At 38.7% G+C, this 26,276-nt stretch overlaps 2 protein-coding genes across 3 annotated transcripts; both read right to left on the reverse strand.

Moving 5' to 3' along the window:
* Positions 1-1,340: 1,340 nt before the first annotated feature.
* Positions 1,341-16,486, reverse strand: cdc42 (cell division cycle 42). Of its 2 annotated transcripts, none has more exons than XM_044122324.1 (6): positions 16,370-16,486; positions 10,022-10,162; positions 9,676-9,748; positions 8,816-8,925; positions 7,339-7,536; positions 1,341-2,874 (listed from the first exon to the last, which is right to left on the reverse strand). In XM_044122324.1, exons 2-6 carry the CDS (start codon positions 10,124-10,126, stop codon positions 2,785-2,787), a joined length of 576 nt encoding a protein of 191 aa, XP_043978259.1. In that variant the 5' UTR covers positions 10,127-10,162; positions 16,370-16,486; the 3' UTR covers positions 1,341-2,784. The 2 variants fall into 2 exon arrangements, with proteins under 2 accessions (XP_043978259.1, XP_043978258.1); XM_044122323.1 differs by having other exon boundaries at positions 16,332-16,439.
* Positions 16,487-16,763: 277 nt separating this feature from the next.
* On the reverse strand, positions 16,764-19,659 carry snrpe (small nuclear ribonucleoprotein polypeptide E). The gene is made up of 5 exons (XM_044122326.1): positions 19,455-19,659; positions 18,186-18,212; positions 18,035-18,097; positions 17,721-17,799; positions 16,764-16,967 (listed from the first exon to the last, which is right to left on the reverse strand). Exons 1-5 carry the CDS (start codon positions 19,506-19,508, stop codon positions 16,912-16,914), a joined length of 279 nt encoding a protein of 92 aa, XP_043978261.1. The 5' UTR covers positions 19,509-19,659; the 3' UTR covers positions 16,764-16,911.
* Positions 19,660-26,276: the final 6,617 nt, after the last annotated feature.

The following is a 26,276-nucleotide window of genomic DNA, read 5'->3' on the forward strand; positions in this document are numbered from 1 at the left end:
AAATGACTCTAGAGAACAGAAAGAAAACCAAAAAAACATTTAGACTCATTCGTCAAACTCGATGAAGACCGACAGAGGCCAGGTGGCGTCGCTCTGCGGCCGAACGCAGAAGCATCTGTGTCTGAGCACTAATATTTCAGCAAAGAGGAATGGCCTTCGTTCACGCTGTGCCATAATTAATGGCTGTCAGCGGCTCTTTAGTGGAAGGAGGCGCTGACAGACAGCACTCCAGAAACGCAGGGAATGCGTGAACGCCTCACGGGGGTGGATGAGGGAGTCGAGGGAGCCTCCCTGTTGGGCGAAGCGGGTCACTGAGGCTGGGATGGATCCCCCATTCACCGCCATTCGAGGACATCTATATACAAACATCTATAGATTAAGAGGGTGATCTTAATCTCTCAGCGTTAGCATTACATCCACAAACTGGTGGCGACTGTTTCTGTTCCAACAACCCATGAGGGCAACAACTGGAACAGCTGGACAAATGGCCTGTCGTTTTCTTTGTTAGAACGCCTCACCTGTCAGTAAAATCTTGGAGGTAAAATCACATCACATGTGATTATGCGAAAATTACATTGTTTAATTTTTAAATAATTCATTTGCATTTTTATGGATAATGAAATTAGTACTTGATTCGGTCGAAAAATAGAACTCAGTATTTAGTACAGATGTTTGTTTCTAACTTCAAGTGTCTTATAATAAGTTCAGATGTAATTAAAAATGGTAATGATTGGAGGATAGAAGAGCTTGGTGGCAGAAACGCATCAGGTTTATTGGCAACCATAATTAAATTCTAGTCTCAAAAGAATTTTGTTTAGTTTATAAATCTGTGTAATATATCTAACATGTGGTTAGTACTGATTCTATGAAGCACTAAGAAACTGACTTCTCATACTAAATGTGTTACACACAAAACAAATTAAACCTTTATTTGTTAAAATCTCCTTCTCTCCTGTAGCAGTACAAACATTTTGGGCTTCAATTGTCTGTCACTGTGGGCAAAATGAAAACTAAGTGGGCACTGCCACCTTCTGGATAACAGCAGCATGACAGGCTCATCAAAGCTGTAAGGAAGTAAGAAATAAAGGTGGAAAATATTTCTTGCTTGCATCAAATAGAAGTATTTTCAGTATAATTACCTCTTAAGTAATGTCCAATCTCTGTAGAACAGATTTAATATGATTGTTCTAGTTTTGTAACTGTTGTAGAAATAACTTCTAGGACAGTTATGTGGTCCTACAAGCAAACAATTCCTGACTCATGACAAATCTTTTTTTTTTTTTTTTTACTAATTCTCTTTCCTGGATCCTCAACACAAAAGAAAGACGAGGGACCCATGGTAAAGGCAATTAAGGTATAAGTTTAATATTTCTGAAAAGAATGCATATACAAAGAACAAACTTTAGACAAAGCATTTGGTTCTGCACCAAAAACAACAACGGGTTATAATAATTATACTGACTTGGGCTGGAGATCAACCCAACTCTAATCCACCAGTAGAAAAAAAACAAAAAAACAAACAAACAAAAAAACAACAACAGTCAGTCATTTAGGATCTTTACCAAACAGTCACTCTGGCCAAACTGAGCTCAGACGTTTTCTTGGTAAAACTGGCAGGTGAGAGTTCAGATGAGTTCCAACCCCTAAATGTGAAAGGAGTGAAAGTAACCTTTTTATATATTTATATATTTTTATATATAATAATAATAATAATAATAATAATAATAATCATAAAAAAACAACACAAACAGAAATAACAAAGAAAAAAAGGTTTTGGTAAAAACACCTGGAGCCTACATCAACGTTGTGTGCCAGCTTACATTATAATTACATCTGTTAAACCTATCATTTAGAACAGAGACCAAGGCTCAGCTACACACACCACCACCACACAGTTTGAATGGCTATAACACACACCTCGTATATGAAGACTACAAGGAAGGCACCAAACTCTGACTCAGCAAAGAAATCTGGTGATCAGCTGTCAAAAACGCAACGCTCCGTTCATCAGGACGTCTGCTGCAGCACTTCAAAGTGTGTGGCGGTGATGATGTTCTAACGGCGTCCTGCCTTACCCTCCCTTGGTCCCTGACGACGCATGAACAACACACCACTTGTTCTGCTAACACTGTTTAAAAGTTCTCTGCTTCTACAAAAAAAAAAAAAAAAGAAAAGAAAGGTTGATTCCTGCGGAGCCGTCGGTGCTGGACGCCTTCGGCTCTTTGAGGGAAACGAGCCTTGTTCCAAAGGGACCGACAACTCAGCCCTGTGAGACTCCGGCCAATTCAGCGGCCACAGATAAACATCCTCTAGTGGTTAGGAGTGTGTCCATTTGGAACAGGAGTTAAATATCCGGTGTTACTGAAGAGCAACAGGGTTCGGGGGAGGTTGGCAAATCAAATCAAAAGAAAAACAACACTACGTGTCTATTGGTAGTGCTGAGAAAGAACAGAGGTGGTCGGACGATGACCACACTCACTGGTGGAGGTGGGGCAGTACGCTGACTCACATCTGACAGAATGAGCTCTGAGTGTGTGTGTGTGTGTGAGACTGGTATCTGGCCAGGATAGCTTCATATTGTGTGTGAAACTTGGAATTATTGCAGAGAATGTTTGGAAACCTGCTGGGCTGCTTTGGAGGACGACGATGCCAACCAGCCTCAGCAGAGCCAGGGAACACATTTGGGGATTAGGGGAGGATGATGTACAGGTGTATGTGAGTTGCATGTCTTTGTGTGTGTGTTGTGCGCGTGTGTGTGTGTGCTTTGAGAAAAGTAGGGACCTCTCATAAGAGCACACATTTGCGTTTCTTCTTAGGCTCTGGGGGCTCCAGTGCAGCCAATATCGCCTCATCAAACACATTCTTTAGGCCTTTCTGTGGACACAAACACACACACACAGGGGGTAAAGGAGCAGCACACACAGATGAAACTAAACAGGAGCAGAAAATATTAAACAGCCAAGCGGTGCCAAACGTTCTTTATAGTGCACAAGTCTTCACATACCTGCTGCTTATTTTACCACAAACCTGTTTGGATTTTAAGTGATAGACCAACACAAAGCAGAATATTGATGTTGGCATGAAAAGAAAATGTTGCATGGTCAGAGTTGTCAAACTGGCTGGGTTTCCACCCTATTTTGATAACCATCGTCAATAATTAGTCATTGGTTAGTCAAGTGTCACTATTTAATAGTATTGCAATCAAGAAATGCCAGGATAACATCATGATTTCAAAAGGACTTAGCGCCACCAAGAGTGTTCAAAGAGTTCAGCCCGTTACAGTCCTGATGGGATCTGGTTCTGGTCAGAACTTCACAAACACAACTAAAAATGCTGTGAACTGTCACAAGTCGGGCTGCAGTCAATGAAGTATGGGACACAAAATTTTATAATATATATAAATATATCAACTAGAATTTCAGGCATGCCTGTACATGGTTTGATTTTCTTTTTTTTTAGCATTCTGATTTTTTTCAGTTGGAAATGATTGTCAGATGGACACATTGCAGATTTGAGAATTAAATTGAATCAAAAACATATCGTGGCACACTTGTGACGTCAGATAAACGTTTATGGCTTCTATGAAACACTGAGCGGGCGTGGAGGAAAAATGGAGCACTGCTGCCATGTGGAAGCTGGTTGGCAGCGTTCAGGTTGATGAAGCTAAATATTCCAGCGTTCCAGGAAGAAAAGCTGACAGAAGCATAAACAGACTCCCTGTAAGACCGCCCAAAACAATCAGCTGGAACTGAAATGAAATGCTTGAGACCAAAGTCTATTCATTCATTAGAATAGTCCCGTCAACGTCCAGTCAGAAATTATATTTAGAATTTGAGGAAACGCTGGAAAAACTTGAGTTGGCATCATTTTCAGTTGAGACAAATAAAGAGCCGTAGCTGTAACCTGTATCCCAGTTTGGTTAAATACTGGAGACCTGTCTTCTTTACAGCTCACAACCATACTCAACTCTGATGGTCCATCACATAAAATCCTAATAAATGCATTGAAGTTTGTGGTTGTAATGGTTTAAAATTTTAAAAAATATATTTTAAAAAAATAAACAGGGGTTGAATATACTTTTGCAAGACACTAACTTAGCAAATGCAGGGAGTTTGGGGAAAAAAAAAAAACAACAGAAAAATAATACAAATAGTTGCAAATCATTTGATCAACTCAGAAGTGTATCAAAGTGTGGGAGAGGCATGCTGATCTGACTGCTGCTGTGATCAGAGACAGTGAGACAAGCAAGTGGAGGAAAGAGAATAACTCCTAGATCAGTGCAACGCAAAGGAAAAATGGCTGCAGATCCCCCCTCTGCTGAACAACTGAAAATATGACATTTAAAGAAAAGAAAAAAAGAGTTTTATGCAAACAGTAGTGCTGAGCTGAGTTAACATGGTGACCGTGTGCATTTGATCTGACATCAGAAGCTCAGTCCTGTGAGATTTGATTGCCCAGACAGAGAGAGACAGAAACTCCAGAGAACAAGTTCATTCATCCTTTATGTTTTTCAAACTGCAACCAACACTATTAGAACACTAAGTGTTGAGTGGTTAAAAGTCTAGTTCTGCAACCACAGACTTCATGTTCTGTTCATCAAACCTTTAGGCTGAAACTGCAATATTGTGTTTTTGTGAAGCTTGGGCATGTTGACAGATTTTAGCTCACTATGATTTCTCTTCCCGAACATTCTTCTGAATGTTAGAAGGAAACATTCATTCTTTTTCCAGCCTTCCCATTTAATCAATAACATTAGGAGAAGATTTCCCAAAAGATTCCAAGATTTCCAAATCCAGCTTGTTTCATAACAGAGGTACAAAGTTTAGAAACATTTAGAAACCTTCCCGTTATCTGCTTAAAGTCTGTGTTCTCTGTGGAAGCCTGAGGGAACCACAGGTATTTAAACTTTCTTACATCTACACGCTTGCTTCGGTTTTATTATGAATACATCACTGGCAAGGTTTCCATCTAACTGTCAAGGAAATTTTGAGCCAAGTTTTGAAATGCCCCAAAGAAAGAAAAAGAAAATCTGAATTAGGTTTCTGTTTCTATTTATTTACTGGTTCAGACCGAACAAATCAAAACGTAAAGTTAGACGTAATGTTCCAAACAGGAAGTAGAAGCTAGAATGGATCACACATGTCAGAAAAATGGAAAGGTTTTCAGGAACGTGTTGCTATCAGGTAAGTAGGACTTGTTCTGTTATGTCAGGTAGTGTTGGTGACGTAGAGAAAAAAAAAACAACACATTTCTAATGAGTCTAAGTGGAAACAGCTCATCAGAATGTTTTCTGCAAATGTCTTTTCATCTCCACTTCAGCACATCGACTCTAATACTAACTTTTCAGAACAGCCAAAAACCACCTTAAGGGAGCAGGAAAACATTCTTTGCAGAATTGAGGAAGTTATTTCAGATTTTAACATTTCCATCAACATTTCCTAAACCAATACTTTGAAATGCATGCAAATTAAAAAAGGATTTACTGATGGTGAAGAAAGTCAACTTAAGGTTTTCTTTTGCCAGTTACAACCTCCAGACAAGAGCTTTGCTGTTGCTGTGACCTGAGTTCAGAACCGTCCCATCGCCAGCTGACTTCTCAGAACATCTTCGTTAGAAACAGAAAGTCTTGCTTCCTGTTCCATTCTGACCCAACAAGTCATCCTTCTGACCGTAATTAGAACCAGCTGACGTAAAAGCTCAAGCTGAAGGAGGAAAGGGCCGATGAACAAACATTAGCAACGCTGCACCATCTGAGAATGCATGATGAATAATGGAAGAGAGAAGGCAGGATGAGGAATGTAGAGAGGAGGTAACTAACGGCAACCAGAAGAGGAAGAGACGAGAGCCATGGCCCAGAGAAATTAAAACACACAGCACTTCCTCTTTCTCTGAGTCTCAGGTGGCTCTAGGGCAGCTAGGATAGCTTCATCAAAAACATTCTTCAGTCCTCGCTACAATGACAGAAGAGGACAGAAAATAGTGGTTAGTAACCAGGGCAACAGGATGGATGAGAGGATTAGAGGAACATGGCAAAGTGAGGAGGGAAGTGAATGAAAACAGAGGGAGGAAAGCTGCTGGGTCAGATGGAGCAGAGATGGAGGATCACATGCAGCTGGGTGAGGGCTGAGATTAGCAACGGGAAACAGGAAGTGACATTAGCAGCCATGTAAGCATTATGTCAAATAAAGGAGGAAGGAAGGAGCGGAGCACCGAGGTGGAGGCTACGCCTTGGCTTCATCAACACTATTGTTCTCTGGCCATGTGAGGTCATGTGTGTTCCCTTCCTTCTGGAGTCCTGCAGTCCGGCCGGGACAGGGACGGCTCTCTGGACCTACTGACTGTCCAACAAGGACACGCCTTATAGTCTGTCCACTCTGCTGTACAAATCTCTTCTAGAATAAACCAGTATTTCTGCCTCCCTGATAGTGAGATGTGTTAACAACAGAATCTAAGCAGTAAGAAAAGCAAAGATGTATTGAGAGGGGTCTTTTCTTTTCTCACACCAAACAACCAAATTTAACTCTTTGGTAAAAGACTTGAAGCCGTTTATCCCACTAGGACTGGGCACACATGTTGGCTTTGGCTGTATTTACCCACAATGCCCTGTGCTGTAGTCCGTTTCCAGCTTTTGGAGCAGTCACTTGCATGCTTGGCGTTCACATATGCATTCAAACCTGAGTTCGCTTTTTTTTTTGTTCCGCATCAGATATCGATACGGAACCCTCACCAAACAATCTGGACTTTCTAAATTAAAGTTGTTGGGGTTTTTTATGTCTGAATTACAGCCAAAATAGCGACGTAATCTTTCCTCTTTTATCCAGTTTGTTCTCCCTGCAGTTTTTTTTATTATTTTTTTAAGCAGTTATGAGGCTTGGTGGCAAAATCTGAAACTACTGCTGTCCAAGTTACTCAGCAGGTCATTGCTAGGTAACCAAAGAGTGAGCGAGTTAGTTGATGCCACTCACCTTGCTTAGCTGACTCTGAGAACTTGAGCAGCTAAAGCATTTCCTCTGCCTACATCCCCCAGAATGCTGTGCGACTCTGGATCAGAGTTCAGTGAGTATTCTATCAGATGTATGATCTATTGATACTGATCGTGTGTCTATCACAATATACATTATTGATTTATTGTCCAGCCCTACTTAGTGAGGTCAGCATTTGACCTTTGTAGCCTGGCATGCAGAACAAACCCATCCACTACAGCATGCAACAGGCAAGGTGTGGGAGTGAACATGTTCCTCTTTCCTCCACTTTCTTTCTTCTTGTCTTTGATATTTCAGTTCAGCCAATCTAACGGTGTGTGACGGGACATTAAGTGTGTTTCTGTGTAAAGGTTACCTGTGTGAGGGCTGAGCACTCCACATATTTAACTGCCTTGAGGTCTCTTGCCAGCTTCTCTGCCGTCTCTGGAGTGATGGGCTTCTGCTTGTTCTTGGCCAGCTTCTCTATAGTGGACGGGTCGTCCCTCAAGTCGATCTGCGTCCCGACTAGAAGGAAGGGCGTCTTTGGACAGTGGTGGGTAATTTCAGGAACCCACTGTGGAAACACAACAAGAGGCAAGGTTCTATAGCAAGACAATGCTGAGGTATTGACACAAAGTCTTCATATTGTATTCATTGATAAAAGGTGTCCAAAACATTATCTACTGTTTCCGACAGAATGGTGGGATCAACTACAACCATTCAACAATGGAAACTCCCTCCATACTGGCATTTGGTCCCAGTAAGAGCTACCACTGTGTCAGGATGGGCAATACAGATTTTACAGTCTTATCACAATACTTAGTAGTACAGTGATGATACGAATGACTTATTACTTCTTTTTTTAGGTAGCTTTGGGTATGACTGTGACTGAATTTGTAATACTTTTCTTTAGGACGCCAGTCACATAAAGAAAGGTGATTTATATCACTAAACTGCACACAGTAACTGTATTTAATTATTTTTGGGGGTTTTTTCCCTAAATTTATTGACATTTACTGATAAATGTCAATAACTAGAAGTTGTCTAGTTTGGGCCATTTCACTCTTTCATTGAAAAAACAAGAGAAAAACAGTAAAACTAACAATTCCAACAATACAGATAGTTTAGGGGGGTTTACGTAATAATTGGAATTCACAGTGACAATGATTAATCAAAATTCTTAAAATAAAAAATTCCACACGATAAATGATAAACACTATGATAAATGCCCACACCTGTCACTGCATGTTGATTTATTTTTCTTACTAGTGAAGAAGCATTGATGGAAAATAGGAACAAGTAATAACACTCAAATTATACCAATAATTCAATTGGTCTTTTATATTAGACTTCATTTCCACTGAGTCTGGTTCTGATCCATGTTTGGGCCATTTCACTCTGATGACATATGACAATAACCAAACCCACTTAATCACAAGCAGCTTCTAGCGGATATTAATAGGAGATATGTAACCAAAGTTTTGTACACAAAATATAGATGCTAAATGTACATTTTTGGTCATCAAATATGTTATGAAACATCCCCAAAATGCTTATAAATCGTATTATATTAAATATCATAGTAGATACTCCTTTGTCAACACTACAAATGTGGATGCACCAACTGCAGTGTCCTGGACGATCACTGATCTTTAAAAACCCTAATTTGCCGATTCTGATTTTTGTGTATATCACTATTTTTTGTCTGAAAAGTTCCTAAATATAGCAAACAAAATTGCTGAGAATATAGCTGGGAATTTTTCCAAACATTGTGTGTGTAAAATTTTACAAAAGAACATGAAGTATATTTATTTTATATATATATATATATACATATGGGAATAGTCAATTACCTTTTCTTTGACATTTTCAAAGGAGGAAGGGGACACGACTGAAAAACAGACGAGAAAGACATCTGTCTGCGGATAACTCAAAGGACGTAACCTGTCGTAGTCTTCTTGACCTGCAGAAACAAAAAAAAAAACCACATCCACTCACACTGGTAAGTCTTACAACTAATCAAACTAGATATTTACACAAGTTTGCTTGTGGATGCTGCTGCTCGCATTCTCACTAAAACCAGGAAGATAGAGCACATAACACCAGTTTTAAAGTCCCTCCACTGGCTCCCTGTAGCTCAAAGAATAGACTTTAAAATACTGTTGTTAGTTTATAAATCACTGAATGGTTTAGCACCACAATACATTAAAGATCTGCTGCTGTTCTATCAACCTTCCAGAACTCTCAGGTCTTCTGGTTTTGCTCTGCATCATCAGAACCAAATGAGGCACAAATCTGGAACAAACTTCCAGAAAACTGTAAAACAGCTGAAACACTGACTTCCTTTAAATCTCGACTAAAAACCCACCTGCTTAGGATTGTGTTTGAAATGTAAGCAATTACAAATTTATTGATGGAACTTGACCTAATGCTGTGTTTTGATTGTTGAATTTATGTTGCATTGTGTTTCTATGTTTGTTATGATCTAAAGCACTTTGAAATGTCTTGCTGTTGAAATGTGTTATACAAATAAAATTTGATTTGATTTGATTTGATTTGGATTTGTGGATGAGCTTTGAAAAAGCCCTTTTCCATTTTAAGCAGGTTTATTTACTTGGACTACACGCTCAAATGTGATTCCCATTTGGTGGTTTCAGATCTCATTTATTTCACGTTAAAAAAATGAAACACAGAGGCAAAACTAAAGCCATACCTGCTGTGTCAAACAATCCCAAAGTATAGGGTTCCCCACCGATCATTACAGTTACAGCATAGTTGTCAAACACCTGTAACACACAAAACAAATCCTTGTTAGGCTCAATAAGACATTCAACTTGACATGCTTTTGCTGACACTGTAAATAGAAGCTAAATATAAATGTAAACATCTGTTTGCACTTTTATATCACAAAGAATGTGGATCCCAGTTAGAGCTTTCTAAACCCACTTCAATAAAATACATTAATGTTTGGCACCAAAAAGATCCAGAAACGACTTGGAAGAAGTCAGCGGTAACAAGGTGATTCCAGTGTCGCCTTGTGTGTCTGTTGACATACATACCGTAGGAACATATTCAGAGGGAAACTTGTTTGTAGTGTAGGAGATGAGCAGGCAGGTTTTACCCACAGCACCGTCACCAACTACAACACACTTGATGGTCTGCATAGCTGTGGTTTACAGTCTATTCTACTCATTCAAGACCTGCAGAGGAAAATAGAAAGAAAATCAGAAATCTTTAGATTACTCTGGGTAAAAAAAAACAATCTTTTTTTGGAACTCAAATTTAACACAATTCTAAAAGATACAAACTTCAACTCATATTGACCTCTTATGTATCACTTTGCATCTCCATTTGAATTGAATATACATTTAAAATTAAAAATTACTTCATCATCCAATAATTCATTATTTTTTTGTCCACTTAGAATTCTATTTGAAATTAAAGTACAGTGATTAATAAATTCACATTTGGAGGAAATAAAAGGAGTAAAGCTTCAAACTAAGAGCTGGTACACATGTACAGTGTTTTTGCTAGGGACTTGGCCTTAGAGAGTGGAGGGGCCTTTTTAGGGGTGTACAGACTGATCAGCCAATTTCCTTCATTTTGCATGATAAATCGGTCGATGCTTACAAGTGAAACTGATCTTATCTACCGATATATTATACCACCACAAGGCTTTGAGAGAGGGTTACCTTTCACAATGGTCAGCCTGCAACTTTTTTGCTATATTCAGTGCAGAAACAAGCAGGCCAAACTCTGTCAGACTTTGGTGTTCAGAAAAATGTAATCGGTGCACCCCAACTTTTTTTTTTACAAGCACCAATAAGAACAGTTTTTCCTCCTGTTACTTGCATGAGAGCAAGCTGCTGCTATTAAAACAAAACTTTTAACCCTCCAGCAATAATAAGCAACGACGTTTTACTGCTGGAGGGAGTAAAAAGTCCCTCCATTAGTAGGGAGGACTGCTCCCTTTTGCACAGAGCAAAGGTTTTTTACTCTGTGCCTTTGGTGGGGTCGCACCAACCTTGTTTGCTCTTTTACAATAGTTTTTGTACAGTTTCATAAAATGATGGACTGACTACTTCCCCGCTGTCCAATTGTGACATTTGCTGTGCTCATTTTGAGCATAGCATTAAAATCGTGAGAGCGTTAAAAAACACAGATATCTTTGCCTTGCGATCGTCTTTCTTTGAAATGCCAAAAAGCAAAAAAAGTTTATTTCCCCACGCGTCTTCTCCACGGCATAATGCAGAACTAGTTTGCTTCATAAGTGCAAAACATACAAACCATAAAAAGAGCAGCTTTTACTTCTGAACTATCATTTCATTTCATTTTCCTTTAACCATGTAAGCCCCGTTGAGATCTAGATCTCATTTTCAAGAGGGACCTGGGCAAGTGATTCAATAAATATCAGATAATGGAAACTGTTTTACTCCAACTGTTGTAACAGCTAGCAACAAAAACAGAAAGAAAAAATAGAAATCCCTGCTCATATTTTGAGTCATTTCAGAGACGCTAAAACCTACTGCAGGTCTGGCATCTGCTCCAATGTCTCAATGCAGCGACTGTGAAACAGCAAGATGGAAGCAAACTAAGCCTTACATAATCACTCGGTTTAAGGATCATTCGGTAGCAAGCCACAGAATATCTGTTTCTGCTCTACAAATTACAGCATGTCACCATTAAGCCGCAGCAGAGCTGAGCTGCACTGCAGCACTACGTGGGGGCAGGGAACCACTGAGAGACGCTCCACTTCCAAATCGCCCTCCTTTCAAAGACACTCAGCTGCTAACAACTAGTTCTAGATGCTAAACACCTGAAAACTGTCTCCTGATTGGGTAAAGCCGTTCATGTCTGTTAAGGTTAGGACTGGACTGAAGATTCTCTGGACAAATATTGTTTACAATTAAAACATTGAAAACACAATAAACTATAAACTATTCAGACATTTCTGACCAATTCTTTGGTTTTTATCAAATAAATGAACTTTAGAGAAACAATAATAAAAAAAGACGTGCTGTTTTGAAACCAGTATGTGAGCAAATAATATGATACTAGGAATGCTTCGATTAGGTTTTTAATCGATGCTGATACCGGTCACTGCCAATCACCTGGATTGGCTGTTTATTCTTCACTTTTTAGGTATAAATGCTACTATGTCATCTGGCAAAATGGAAAAATAATATGGCAATAAATTTACCAGATAAAGGCAAATCAACCACTGTCCTCTTCTGCTCTGCTGAGAGAGGCTTGACTGATAGACTGGCCCACCAGGTCATGGCTACACGGTTGCAGTTAATAACAGTGACCCCACTGATCCCAAAAGCTATTTTTAATGACATTCCAGACAAAAGACATGGTCTAGAGCAAAATCGGAATCGGCAGGTCAGGGCTTTTGACTATTGGTAATTGCTGATCGGCCAGAAGACTATAATCGGTGCAGCACAAGTGAATTCACAATTTAATCACAAAAATGTAATTTTCACATTTGGTCAAAGTAGTTTTGGCCCTTGTGGCCAAAACTGTCCATCCATCCATTTTCTTACACCCTTATCCCTAGTGGGATCTGGAGGGCTGCTGGTGTTTATCTACAGCTAATGTTCCGGGTGAGAGGCCAGGTTCACCCTGGACAGGTCACCAGTCTGTCGCAGGGAAACACAGACAGGACAAACAACCACACACACACACACTCACACCTACTTAGAGACCAATTAACTAAACAGTCTTGATTTTAACCTGTGGCAGGAAGCCGGAGTGCCCAGACAGAGACCTGCAAACAGGAAACTACTTTTTGATATTTATGAAATTTAATCACAAAAATTAAATGTTTAATTTTTGTTAAAATTAAAAATTAAATTAAACTACATTTGCTAAATGTAGCTTTAGCCAAAACTACTTTAAGCAAAAGAGAGGGGAGAAGACATGGGGCAAAGGTCAACTAGAAAAGCCAAATAAACCAACAGCTGTTTATGGACTCTGGGAGGAAGCCGGAGTACCATGAGAGAACCCACCAATGTACTTGGAGAACATTCAAACCCCATGAAGACAGAAAAACCCAGGCAGGGATTCAAACATAGCCAAATGATTTATTCAAAGAAAAGAAAAGAAATGTTTTAATCACACCATCCATCCATCCATTTTCTTCCGCCTCATCCAGGGTAGCAGCTTCAGAAGGGAGGCCCAGTCTTCCCTCTCCCCAGCCACTTGTTCCAGCTCCTCCGGGGGAATCCCAAGGCGTTCCCAGACCAGACATAGTCCCTCCAGCGTGTCCTGGGTCTTCCCCGGTGGGACGTGCCCAGAACACCTCACCAGGGAGGCGTCCAGGAGGCATCTGACCAGATGCCCGAGCCACCTCAACTGGCTCCTCTCAACGTGAAGGAGCAGTGACTCTACTCTGAGTCCTTCCCAGATGACTGAGCTTCTCACCCTATCTCTAAAGGAGAGCCCAGACCCTCAACAGAGAAAACCCATTTTGGCCACTTTTATCCGCGATCTCGTTCTCAGTCACGACCCAAATCATGACCATAGATGAGAGTGGGAACGTAGATCGACCGGTAAATCCTGGCAGAGTCCAACTCTCACCGGAAACGAGCCCAACTTACTGCCGGCAATGCGGATGAGACTCCGACACCAGTCATACAGGGACCTGATAGCCCACATCAAAGGGCCTGGTGCCCCATACTCCCGGAGAACCACCACAGTGCTCCCTAAGGGACCCGGTCCAACGCCTTCTCCAAGTCCACAAAACATATATAGACTGGTTGGGTGAACTCACAGGCACCCTGCAGGACCCTGCTGAGGGTGTAGAGGTGGTCCAAGTGTTCCACAACCAGGACAAAAACCATACTGCTCTTTCTGAATCAGAGGTACGACTATCCGACAGCCCCTGAATAGACCTTGCCAGGGAGGCTTAAGAGTGTGACTCCCTTATAATTGGAGCACACCCTCCGGTCCCCCTTTTTGAACCACCCCAGTCTGCCAATCCAGGGAAACTGCCCCCGATGTCCATGCAATATTGCAGAGTCAGGTCAGGATTTAGTAACTCAGGATTGTTTATTTTGAATGGCAGATTTATTTGACTCATGTATAATTTATGGTACAGAGAGTCTTAGTGTCAAATATTATTTTACTGATTGCAAGTTTTTCAGTAGTCCTTTTGACTGAATAGCTGCTATATTGTGCATTTTGCATGTTTATGTCTAAATTAGGTGAATTTATTACAAGATCATTTGTTAATTTCGCCAGATCACATAGCGGCATTTATACCAAATGTGAAAAATTTGCAGCCAATCCAGGTGATTGGTAGTGATCAGTGATCAGCCCTCATAGGTGATCGGAGTCAGCAGCAAAAAACCTGATCGGGGCATCCCTACTTACAACAGTTTGCCTTTACTGAGTGACAGAGACTAAATTCTCTGGTTTTAGTGTCAACGTGGTATTTCAAATTAAGTCAGAAAAAAATACAAGAGCATAAAAGCTTTTTAAAAGAAAACTGTTTTCTAAGGAGACTTTCTCCTGACTCATTTATTCAGACTCTTGGTCAGCCTGGCTAAGCAAACATGGAAACATTTCTATTTTATCCCTATGAAGCTTCAGCCTGTGTTATGGAACATGATGGATTCATAAATGTTGGCAGCCTTTAGAAAATCTCAGAGTTAAGCTAAGCTTCTACATTCTCCTTGGAAAACAATCAGACTGCTGTTGAATGGCTAACCACACTGATCACTCATATATTCTAAAGCCAGTTAAGAATGTGAACTCTAAATAATCTGTTTATATTTCAAACATATGAAAGTCTATTTCACAACAGTGTAACAATGTCTGTGCTGATATATTTGATGGCTAATCATAGCTAGGGGAAAAAACCCATTTTGAATTCTATTTCATATCTTATAATAGATCATAAAGAGAGACTGTAACAGTTTACAAAGCCGAACCTCAGAATCTGGCTGCATAACTCTTATATTATATAAAATATATTTTAAAACACAATAGAGAATTTACTAGTGTTACCCATACACCTCAATTTTAAAGTCTACCCCTAAAAAAAAAAAAAGTTGTATTTCATAAGAAGGGTGAAATAGGATTTGACCCAAACAGTAGCAACTAAACTATCATCACAACTCAGCAAAACTGGGTTCTCAGTCATCTGATTTATAAGAATCTACACCCTCAGCTCTAAAGAATAAATGTGCATTTGGCACCAACTAAACCACCAGCAGCTCTAGAAAAGAAAACTATTATCTAGTTTCCATTTCCAAACAGGACCGTTATTTAACGAGTCCTCCATGAGGCGGAGTATTAAGGAAAAATCTCAAAACCCACCGCACTCTAAATATGTCAAACTGTTCTAAAGCAGGCAAAGCCGATGGCAGTGGCTGACAGAGGGTGGCTGCAGTTGTAAACGCTTTTAGACTTAATCCTAGCATTGGTGTTAGTAGGCCAGTAGGCATTTTAGGGCAGGCCTGTTAAACAGCGGGAAGGTTCATTCTGATATAGCAGTATTTCCCCAATAGATAAGACAGAGAAAGAAAACCTGCCATAACATAAAAACATCTCTGAGATTATAATAAAAATAAGAAAAGCATCGTGTCGTAATTTGCACTTAAAAAGCAACACGTTCTCAATTTTGTTCAATCAAAAAGCAGACTGGTGAACTAAAAATACGCAGTTTACATCGACTGCAATTGTAGCATTCAGACCTGCGCTTCATTTCTTATTCTAACTGCACCAGCATCAACTTCGACAGGTTATATACACCAACATCAGAATTTTAACATCTGGCCTGAAGTTCCAACGATAATAGGACCGATAGCTGGCTGCTACTAGCCTCAGCTGTTGCACTTCGACCACATCCCGGCCTCTGTGGCCTATTTCCTGCCGGTTCTTTAAAAGCCATCTCGCGATGTGATTTCAGATAAACAACAAGGAATCGTTGGTAACTTTCTGGTATCTAAACGTTACCCGATTTTAATGTTGGACCGTATCTTGTTTAAATATAAACATACAACTAAGGTTTGTTTTACCTCCGTAATCGTCTAACCCCTAACAACTAGAGAAGTATTGCTTTATTTTAAGCCAAGACACCAATACGTTTATAGCGTAAATGACAATATGTTATACAGTAAATAGCTTTGAAGATCGAAAAGGATGGCTTTACTTTCCGGTCTAATAATGTAGTCTGCCTACTTCCTTTGCTAGCTGAATACCGTCCTCCCGTTAGCTTGTGGGCTAACAAGTGCAGCTAACTCTAGCGGATGCCGTTTCTGAATTGCAATGTTTAGCAGCTATATCCCCGTTATAACTAACACCACAGGCTACATAACGCAGGTACACTAAAAAGATAACGAAAAAATATTAAGAACATACCTTAAACACTATATGTGGGTATTTATAATTTTCCGTACCGTATTCTCTATTTGGGTCTCAACACCGGGCGTTGGCAGCTCCAAAATAAGGGTTTCCTAGTCAGTAGAGCAGGGACACGTCGAGTACGTACTGACTTTTCACGTCATTCCGTTCATTCATTTGAATAACAGACAGCAGGGACAACCTTTTCCCAACAAATAGGGCTGGGATGTACCGGAAGCAGTGAGTGAATGTAAAATTAATGAAAAAATATAAAGGCACACAGATAAATATATTTATTATTTTTGCATATTTGTATTACTATTTGGTAATTAAACGATTAACCATATGCCGAATTGCTTTAATTTTTTACCATGACACCTGCATTTAACAAAAAATTATTGCTCATTCAGCTCAATGACCTATTTGTTAGGAATCACAGATGTACAAATCTAGGAAAAACAAAATTTTATTTTCGAAATGGGACCATGTGGCTGAGAGAAACAATTACAATATTCATGCCATACAAACAAAACACAGAGACCATAAAAAAGGGAAAACATAATTCTAGAAAAGTCTAGAACTGTAGACATCTCCTCTTCTAGTTGGACACGCTCTGCAGCAGCGTAATGTTGTCTCCTTTCAACATGATCCTCCCTGGAAGGCAAGGCAACAAATAAGGATTTAGAAAAGCCACAGGGACAGAGCAGATGCAAAACAGGAAACAAATAAAAAAGTCTGTTTACTTTTTAGATACACACTAATCGATATGAAGAGCAGACATAGCCAAACGCTGCTATAGCCCAGATGTGTTAAGGAATGGTAAAGCAAGCCTTCTGCCTGAGGCTCAGACTTTATAATACAGTTTCTAGAGCTGGGAAAATACAAATGATACAACATGAGCCTAGCACTACACTAACAGGAGAAATGGCTTGTGATCTTTATCTAAAGCAAAATCCTACCACTGGCAAAATCCAACGGCACTCCATTTTGCTTTTACATTTTGTGAAGAAGGAAGTTGTGCTCAGTGTCTTCTTCAGAGGTTTTCTTGTCATTTCCTTCTGTGGTTCTTGGTGCAGTGCCACCATGGGCAAGAAATGTATTTTTTTTTTTTTCAAACAGTTTGCTTGGCTTGATTGAGTGCAGTGTAAAAGAGAACCACAGCAGCTGAAAATGTAACAAATGTTGCCATTTTTGTCCCCAATAAAACCAAATCTTCCAGACTATCAGGTGTGAAAACACACCAAAAGGGAAAAAGTTCAAATGGTAGGAATGTTTTGCAAGAAGCTGTAGATCGGTAATAGAGTTCCTCTTTCCCCTACTCCTAATATGGATGAATGATATAAAAGCACTGAAAGGACATCTATCACTACTAGGCTGATCCAGGTTATGCTCTTTAAGTCACATTACCCAGTGGCTTTCTGTTCTTGGTCTTCATGTGGATTTCCTCAGCGTCATCCAGAACTAGGTTCATGTACTCATCAAAGCCCTGAAATCAAAACAGGGACAAAGTTTACCAGGGACTTAGCATTGCATAAAATCTATAGTGTTGACACCTGTTCTAACCAGTTAACATTAATGCTGTCTTTTAACAGGGTACCAAGAATTGTGAAACTAACATCTAAACTAGTTTTTTTTACTATGCTTGGTTATTATTGGTTAAAACTTTTAAAAAAAATCACTTTACAAGTTGAATGTTTTGATAGAAATATTGAAGAACTTACAATAATGCATCCCTCTATCCGCATGTTGACCTGCTCATACAGCCACACCTGGATTCTGGAACGCTGGGAATGAGAGGGAAAACCGAATCAGGCTCTCTCAATCTACACTTTAATCTATTTGGGATTAGAAGAGAATGTGGGAACTACTTACATTCTGCAGGTATCTGAAAATGAGGTTCTGAAACATCAAGTCAAGGTAAGCAGACAGACATTTATAGTATTTTTAAAATTCTGACCGAAAGAAAATTAGTTATGTTGGTTCCAGTAGATAAAGCTGCTGTCACACGGCTGCTTTACAGCCTGCAACATGTTCCAGTTTCATCCACGTTACACACGAGATGGCACGTTACTATGGATACAGCCGGCCATAAATCTAATTCATTATGGGCTGTCAGTTATTTACTTTAAACAGTTTTTTCCCCAACACACCAAACATTTCATTAACCTTTAAAAACACTGCCCAACTTTACATTTATTGCTAACTGCCATGCATTAAAACAGGGACAAAAAATAGACATATTGAGGCTTTTTCTAAAGTCTGGATGTTTGATGACTTTTATAATTGGAATTGATAAAGCTTAATTTTACGAGATTCTAACTTTGACACGGCAACGTCTTTCCCATTGCTAGGCTGTAAATTTGTCACAAAAAAATCCTGTATTTTTACAGGCCTCCTGTTGGGCAGCTTCTACAAACAACCTGCACAGGCACATTAGAAGCTGTTGCAATCAGGATTAAAATAGTTTTGGGTGTTTCATTTTATGTTTGTTTTATTTTGTTGTGACTTTTCGTTAGTCTAATTGATTTAGTTTTTATTATATTCCGTAGAGTGTGTTTGCTAGTTTTTATTAGTTAGATATTGTTTAATTTTAGTTTGGTTTTCATTAGTAGTTTTAGTTTTTCATAATGTTGTTAATCTTTAGGTGCAGAATTAAAAAGGTCAAAGAATTGTATTGTCATTATTTATCCATTGATTGGGTAATGAACAGAAGACACAATTTCAACAAAATGTATTCAATTACATTAACCTTTAAAAACACTGCCCAACTTTACATTTATTGCTAACTGCCATGCATTAAAACAGGGACAAAAAATAGACATATTGAGGCTTTTTCTAAAGTCTGGATGTTTGATGACTTTTATAATTGGAATTGATAAAGCTTAATTTTACGAGATGCTAACTTTGACGCGGCAACGTCTTTCCCATTGCTAGGCTGTAAATTTGTCAGTCGGTACCACCTAGAAACAAACTTAGAAACGTTGTATCTGCCCGCAACAGTCACTCCGAGCAGATTATTTTAAAAATGTACCAAAATACAAATTTACTAGCTAGCAACGGCGTAGCTAACAATTAGCCTAGCTGCTAAGTCATATTAGCACCTCATTAAACGGTGTACCGTTGGTATGTTCAAAAGGATACAATGGGCTGCACCATAACCTTCTGGATCTTCTGTCCTTGTCCTCTGTACGCCATTTCTCCAACAAAAACACCAACGAGATGAAAGCGTTAAAAAACAGCACCCTTTCTGAGTTCAGAGCGCCTTAACGTTACACTCACGTTGCAAATCTGCTACAATGGCGCGTTTGCTTCCGCCTTCCGCGCCTGTATGAACGGCTAGTGAAGTGAAACAGCGCCTCGAGAGGAGGGAGGTCATAAATATAGAAATTTTCTGATCATGTTTGGGAAGATAGTGGCTTGAGATGATGTACAATAAACAAACAACAAAATCTATTACAATTTATCTTAGTCACCTGAAAGGTCTGTTTTAGGCAAGATTTTTATGTTTCAAAAAATCTTGCCTAACTTGACTTTCATCCATACATTTGGAGTTATTTTGTTACTTTAACTATCTAGATGTCCTCTCCTTTGCTCCCCACTGCGTTTTTAAGAAAGCATTAGCTGAAATATGAGTGAAGTTCCTTTTCAGATTCTCTGTGAGCTCTTTCTTAAAATATTTTCTGTTTCTGAGTAATATACGGTGCATCTGGAATTTATTCACAACTTTTCCCTTTTCTCACATTTTGTTATGTTACAGCCTTATTTTAAATTGTATTAAATTAATCTCTTTCCTCAAAATTCTACACACCAGTTATGACAATATGGAAAAAAAGATTTTGAGGTTTTTACATAAAAAATAGAAACCCAAGAAATTGTTTAACTGTCTCATGACATGCTAACAACTCAATTTTACAGGAAGCTGAGAAGTTAATTCACAGTAAGAAGTCCTGAAAGACACTATGAGTTGTTGACTAGAACTACTAATCCTACATTTGAAACTTTTTTTATAACAAACTATGAAGCCATTAAATATTAAAATAGTATTTGTTCTTTCCATTTTATTTCATATACTTTGAAGTAACTATCAAAACACTTTGAAAATATCAGAAAGACTAGAGAATCGTTCATTAACATTTTATTATTATATACAATATCAGCAAAAATCCACCTACTTCAATACAAACTAATATGAAGTTCTTGTTTCTTCTTTTGTGAAAGTAATGACATACTGTTTCCACCAGGAGGCGATATTCGAAAAGTAATCTATTTACCCCAGGAACGCAATCACGAGCAAACTACATAGAACACTGTTGTTAGTTGGACGGTTCCGTAATATCTTTTTTGCACATAAAGTAATACGTGAATAGTTATTTTTACTGCTTTACCTACCTATTACGAGAGTAACTCTCTTATTGCTAAATTCCAATCCTTTAAATCAGCGCATTAATACTCGGCGCTAATGTTCGAGGCTTTAGTTGTTAGTGTTTATGTGTTTTACAAACCCATGTGCTTTAATGAGTGCTGGGCTTCTGTACCAGCAGAATTACAGCTAAATTGTCAAATGTTAAAGATTTCAGTCACTACAATAATAAGCTTTGCGATAACAGAAATAAAAATAAAAAAACGTTTAAAAAGAAAATTAAATGCCAAAAATATTTCACTGGACCTACAACTATAACCTATATATACAGTACGTCTGTCCTGTATATATAGGACATATATATATATAGTATATTGTATATATAGTATATATATTGACATATATTAACAATGTCAATATATAGCAATATTGACATTGTTATATATGTAGACATTTACAAATTCATTTCAACATTTTATATCCAAATAGACTACTGTCATATATATAATTGTATTATGCTTAAATAATAATAAAAGTATCTTGTCTTCTACATTGGTACTTTTGCACAGTGGTTTTCAAAAGTGATTATAACCCCAGAACATGTTCACATTGTGTCACAATATGTTATATAACACAAATAAATGGATAGTAGTAAAATGGAAAGAAAATGATACACTGTTTTCAAAGAAGTATTCTAAATATAGACTTGAAAAGTTTGGTTTGTATTTTTATTCAGTCTGTCTTTTGGTTTGTCTAAAAAGCCACCTGCTTGGAGTTGCCTTTGATTAACAATTATTGAAACATTAATCAACAAATTTGAGTATTAGCTTGATGGTGGCATTTAACAAAATGTACTGTTTATTGCTTGTTTCATAACTGATTACTGTATTATGGCTTTATCATGTACAGCACTTTGAACTTTCTTGTTGCTACACAAATAAAGTTGAGTTGGCTCACCTAAGAGGTATGCTACTTTTAAAATAAAAGAGAACAGAAAAATGGAAAACTTATTGCCAGTCTGGCTTTCTAAGACATTCAGATGAATTGAAATAAAAAATTACAGACTAACAGTTTCTTTGACGGTGCGTGTACATCCTAATTTTGGCCTCTAGATGGTGCTCTCACTGCCACATCCTAGACAACAACAGTTGTTTCAACGAAATCATAGTCATATTTTGTTCTTTCACCGAAAGAAATTGTTACATTTCTCATAGTCATATTTCAAGACTATGAAAAATAAATGGAAACCGTCTTTCATCTGCTGTCCATCTTGCATCTAATATTTTATTTTTTCATTTGATAAGCTGCTAAGTTGTTAAGTTTTAAGTCTCTAAACCAAGACTGAAGAGTCATCTGTTTAGAACTGCTTTGAACCACAATAAGTGGAAGATTGGCATATCTTGATGTGCATTGATCATTAAAATAATGTGTATGTTATTGGTTTTCACAACTGTTGACTATATCATGTGCTGATGATGGATTTTCAAAAAATGTTTTCATGATGTTAAACACTTTCAACAATGGTGTTCCTGAAATGAGCTATACAATAATAATAAAAAATAAATAAACTTGATTGATTGATTGAAAAAAAAAAATACATTCAGTTCTAAGAAGTCACCAGAACCAAACATCTACCAACCCCAAGAAGAAAGTCTTGTTTTGCCAGAACACATCATGACAACCAACCTGCTTGTCTCCATAGTTGGACAAGACATTCCCTGTTATATTTATAGACAGTTTTATATAAAACAGCACTGGCAATTTCTCTGTTGTGAACAATATCTCTGTAATATGATGAGCTGAGTCAGGGAGCGCAGCCTTGAGTGTGCAGTTAACAATAGTATTAATAACACACAGCCCAGGCTTGCCCCGCACAGAAGGGAAAGTGTGATGGAAATTAGCAGCCGAGGAAAGACAAGAGCCCGCAAGTGGGGGGAAAGAAAAGATGCAAGGAGCTTCGATTGCGCAGGCAGAGGTGTCGCCTTTCAGGGCAGGGAACGCCTAGGCCGCGTCTTAAAATGGCCGCGGCGGACCGCAGCTTCTCTCGTCAGGCATCGCTGTCAAGTGCCACATGCTTTGTGTCTGTACTGTGAACGCAGGAATGGATGGCCGACTCTCAATGCCACATGCCAGCTGACATTCTCAAGGAAGGCTGAGGGAAGTGAGACTGTGCAGATACCGGCACTCCGGCCGGCTAGAATAGAGAGTTCCCATAGTCGAAATAGCACTGAAGGAGGCCAGTGTTGTGATGCACAATGCCTCAAGTTGCTGTTGTATACACATGGAAGACCAGTCGCTCATTTTCTCTAATAATAATCTGACTAAATATAAAATATAATTCTCAAGTCATTTTGTTTATCAAGTGGAAAAGCTATCAAAACCAATCTGGAACTATGTAGAAATATAATATCCAGAGATTACTGACACACCCAAACAAACATGAAATGACTGAAAAACACAAAAACTCAAACATTCTTGTCTAGTTCCTAGTGCAAATAATTTAGTACAATTGAAATGAGACAAAACTAACTTACAAGTAACTTTTCAGCAAGATATAGGAGCTTGTTTCAAGTCAACAATGATATTTATAAAAATGTATTAGTGACATTGGCAGATTTTTTTTTCACTCACAAAGGTGCAAAACATCTAATTTTCTATCTTTTTAACTTGTTTTGAGACGGATGATTTTTGCACTGTAGGCTGTCTGGCAATATGAAGTAGTCTAAAAGTACAAAGCACAAGGATCCAGCGGTGACGCAGGGGGAACGCGTTCAATCCATGTACGTCGGCCTCAGTTCTCAACCTGTTGACCGCATGTCGCATGCCAGGGTTAGGACTAACCTCGGCCTTGGCTAGGACTTTGACTGGCTTTGAATGGTTCAGTCAAAGTCCTAACTTCTGTTGAGAATCTGTGGGGGGAAAAGTGATGTCCACTGATGTTCTCCCTCTAATCTGATAGAGTTTAAATGTTGGGTTACTAAATGCGTGAAGTTGGTGCTGCTGGAACTCAAAGGTAAATCCAGAAGGTACGTCACGCTTTTCAGATTTCTATTTGTAAAAACATTTCAAATCTGTGAATCATTCTCCTGTCCTGTCAAAACTATACACGTCTTTCAATTTTGTGTATGATTCTCAGTCCCAAATGGAATACTCCAAGATTTGTAGTTGTAAAAGAGACCAAATGTGAAATAATTGAAGGGGTGTAAATATTTAAAATTTTTGTTTGCCAAGCACTTTGTAAAGCCTGAAAGTGAAACACGCTGTAAATAGAAACGGCCCCCACACGCATGTACCCAAACAGGATGCCCTGCCACCTATGAATCCATCTTTTCTCATTTGCACGCCTGTCCTTCCTACCTTCTCTTTCCTCGTCTGGTTCGGCCAAAAGGAACTGCCCTGGTTAGATCGACCTCCTCTCTACATCACATCCTGTTCCTGTCGGTGGCAATTGTTCTGAGGAGAAAGGAAGGCAGACGGGATGAGGAAGGGGGTGGGGGGTTTATGGCTGGTGTTGGTTCTTTGTTCCCCCTCCATTGCTCACCTGCTCTTCACGCCCCCCCTCCACCTGAGAAGCTTGACCTCTGCAGCCTTGGCAGAGCGTTTCCTTTCCCATTCATTGAGGAACATTCTCTGGAAACTTGGACCACGGATGCAGCTAACCTAACGTGACTGTCAGTGTCAATATGAAAAAAACTGAGATGAAAGCAGATTTACAACACATTTGCAAATTTAAATGATAACTTTAAAAAATAACATAGCACCTATTTACAACACAAAATGTAATTTTAAATGAAACAATTCTTTAAACAATACATCTAATCTATTTTAACTTTTCCTGTTGGGTTACAATTCAAATCAATGCTAACCATAAAAGAGTCACATCTAGATTGTATAACATTTTTAAGTGATTAACTTGAAATGAAGGTTCACTTCCTGTCATAAAAATGCAAATAACGTCAATTAGGAAATTATTTTTGCTTTTAACTCAGAAATTAAAGTGCATAAGTGAGCTCCACTCACCTAGCTGAACAAGAATTTATTTCTGTATTATTGTCACTCATGTTTCATTATCAAGTTAAATACTTATTTTAAGTTCATAGAATTTAAATTCTGGACTCAACTTGAATGAGCAAAGCAGATGACAATGTATTAAGCGTCCTGGAAAATAGCTCTCACTCCTACCTTTTTCATCTTTCCGTTTTTTTTAAGTGTTTATTCAACTGTTGGCCTTGTAGATTTGGATGTTTTAAAAACTGCATTCTGTGTTTCCTTGTGTTGTCTTTGAGTAATATTGAAACTGGTTTGGTGTTCTGAGACACTGAAGTGTGACAAGCATGCAAAAAAGAAGAAATTAGGAAGAAAGCAAACTCTTTTTCACACCACTGTATGTAATAAATCAATCTGAGATTCATTTTCTGAAATGAGTGATGAAGATGTTGAACTTTTTCACGTTTTTCTAGTTTTTGGTACCCTGGACGTTGCCTTCCAATGCCATTCATATCTTGCTAACAACTAATTCTGTCTGGACTTTCTATTATTCACTTGGATTCCATCCATCCATTGTTTTTTTACACCCATTTCATCCAGAGCGTCTCTAGTGGGATCGGGAGGTGTTGGTGTCTATCTCCTGCGAACATTTCGAGTGAGAGGCGGCATCACCCTGGACAGGTCGCCAGTCTGTCGTAAGACCACTTAGATTCCTCTGGTAGAATTTCAACTCAACCAATCAGTGAACAGAAGGGGAAGTTGTGAACAATTTTCTACTCTTTTTTAGAATTATAGTCTGCATGTAGTTTCAGCAATGTAAGCGGAGGAAGTGAGGGGAACTGTGCAGACCGTGTTGTTGAGGTTCCAAATATTGAATTAACATCAACAGTTCGGCACTTCTCTCTTCACGGTGGAGCACGGTTGTTTACAGTGCATGTAATTTCTGTTAGCTTCATAGAATCGAATTGGTGCATTACATACATCACCGTCAAATGGTAATGGGTAAAATTGAAAATCTCAACAGAGTCCTCCAGGAAGCGATCGTCCAGAGTCCAGACCTTCTGGACGAAGTGAAGCGTAGAACACAGGGCTTGTTTTTACCAGGTTACCAAAACTGATAATTCCTCTACAAAACATCCAGATGATTTTCAGATTAGTTTTGCCTACGGTAAACATGTAGCAAAACGGCTTTAAGATTATATTAAGAGAACACTCCTAATCTGAAATGCACAGTTTCACCTTGCAAGCACTAAATGCCACAGATTTCCTATTTTTAATATCTTTCTGAGTAACCAGGCAGCGATACTGTCAGAACCCACAGCCTCGTGGTGGGTTGTTTCAACCTGTATGAGAACTTTCTACATGCACGGTGTGATACTTGTGGTTTTTGTTTGTTTTTTTTTTTTTCATTTTCCAGTCCATGATATCACACACAGACATCTCTGCTACATCTACCAAAAACATAATTACTGACATATTTATTCCCTACATTCACTGTGGACAATCAGTGTTTTTCTGTGCAGGCTGGCAAACATTCTGGTTGTCAGCGATAGAATGATTAAATCTTCTTTTATAAATTTCAACCGTTTTCTTCTGTAGCTGGAGAAAAACCAGGT

This window comes from Gambusia affinis, linkage group LG07, assembly GCF_019740435.1.
Source record: "Gambusia affinis linkage group LG07, SWU_Gaff_1.0, whole genome shotgun sequence".
NCBI lineage: Eukaryota > Metazoa > Chordata > Actinopteri > Cyprinodontiformes > Poeciliidae > Gambusia > Gambusia affinis.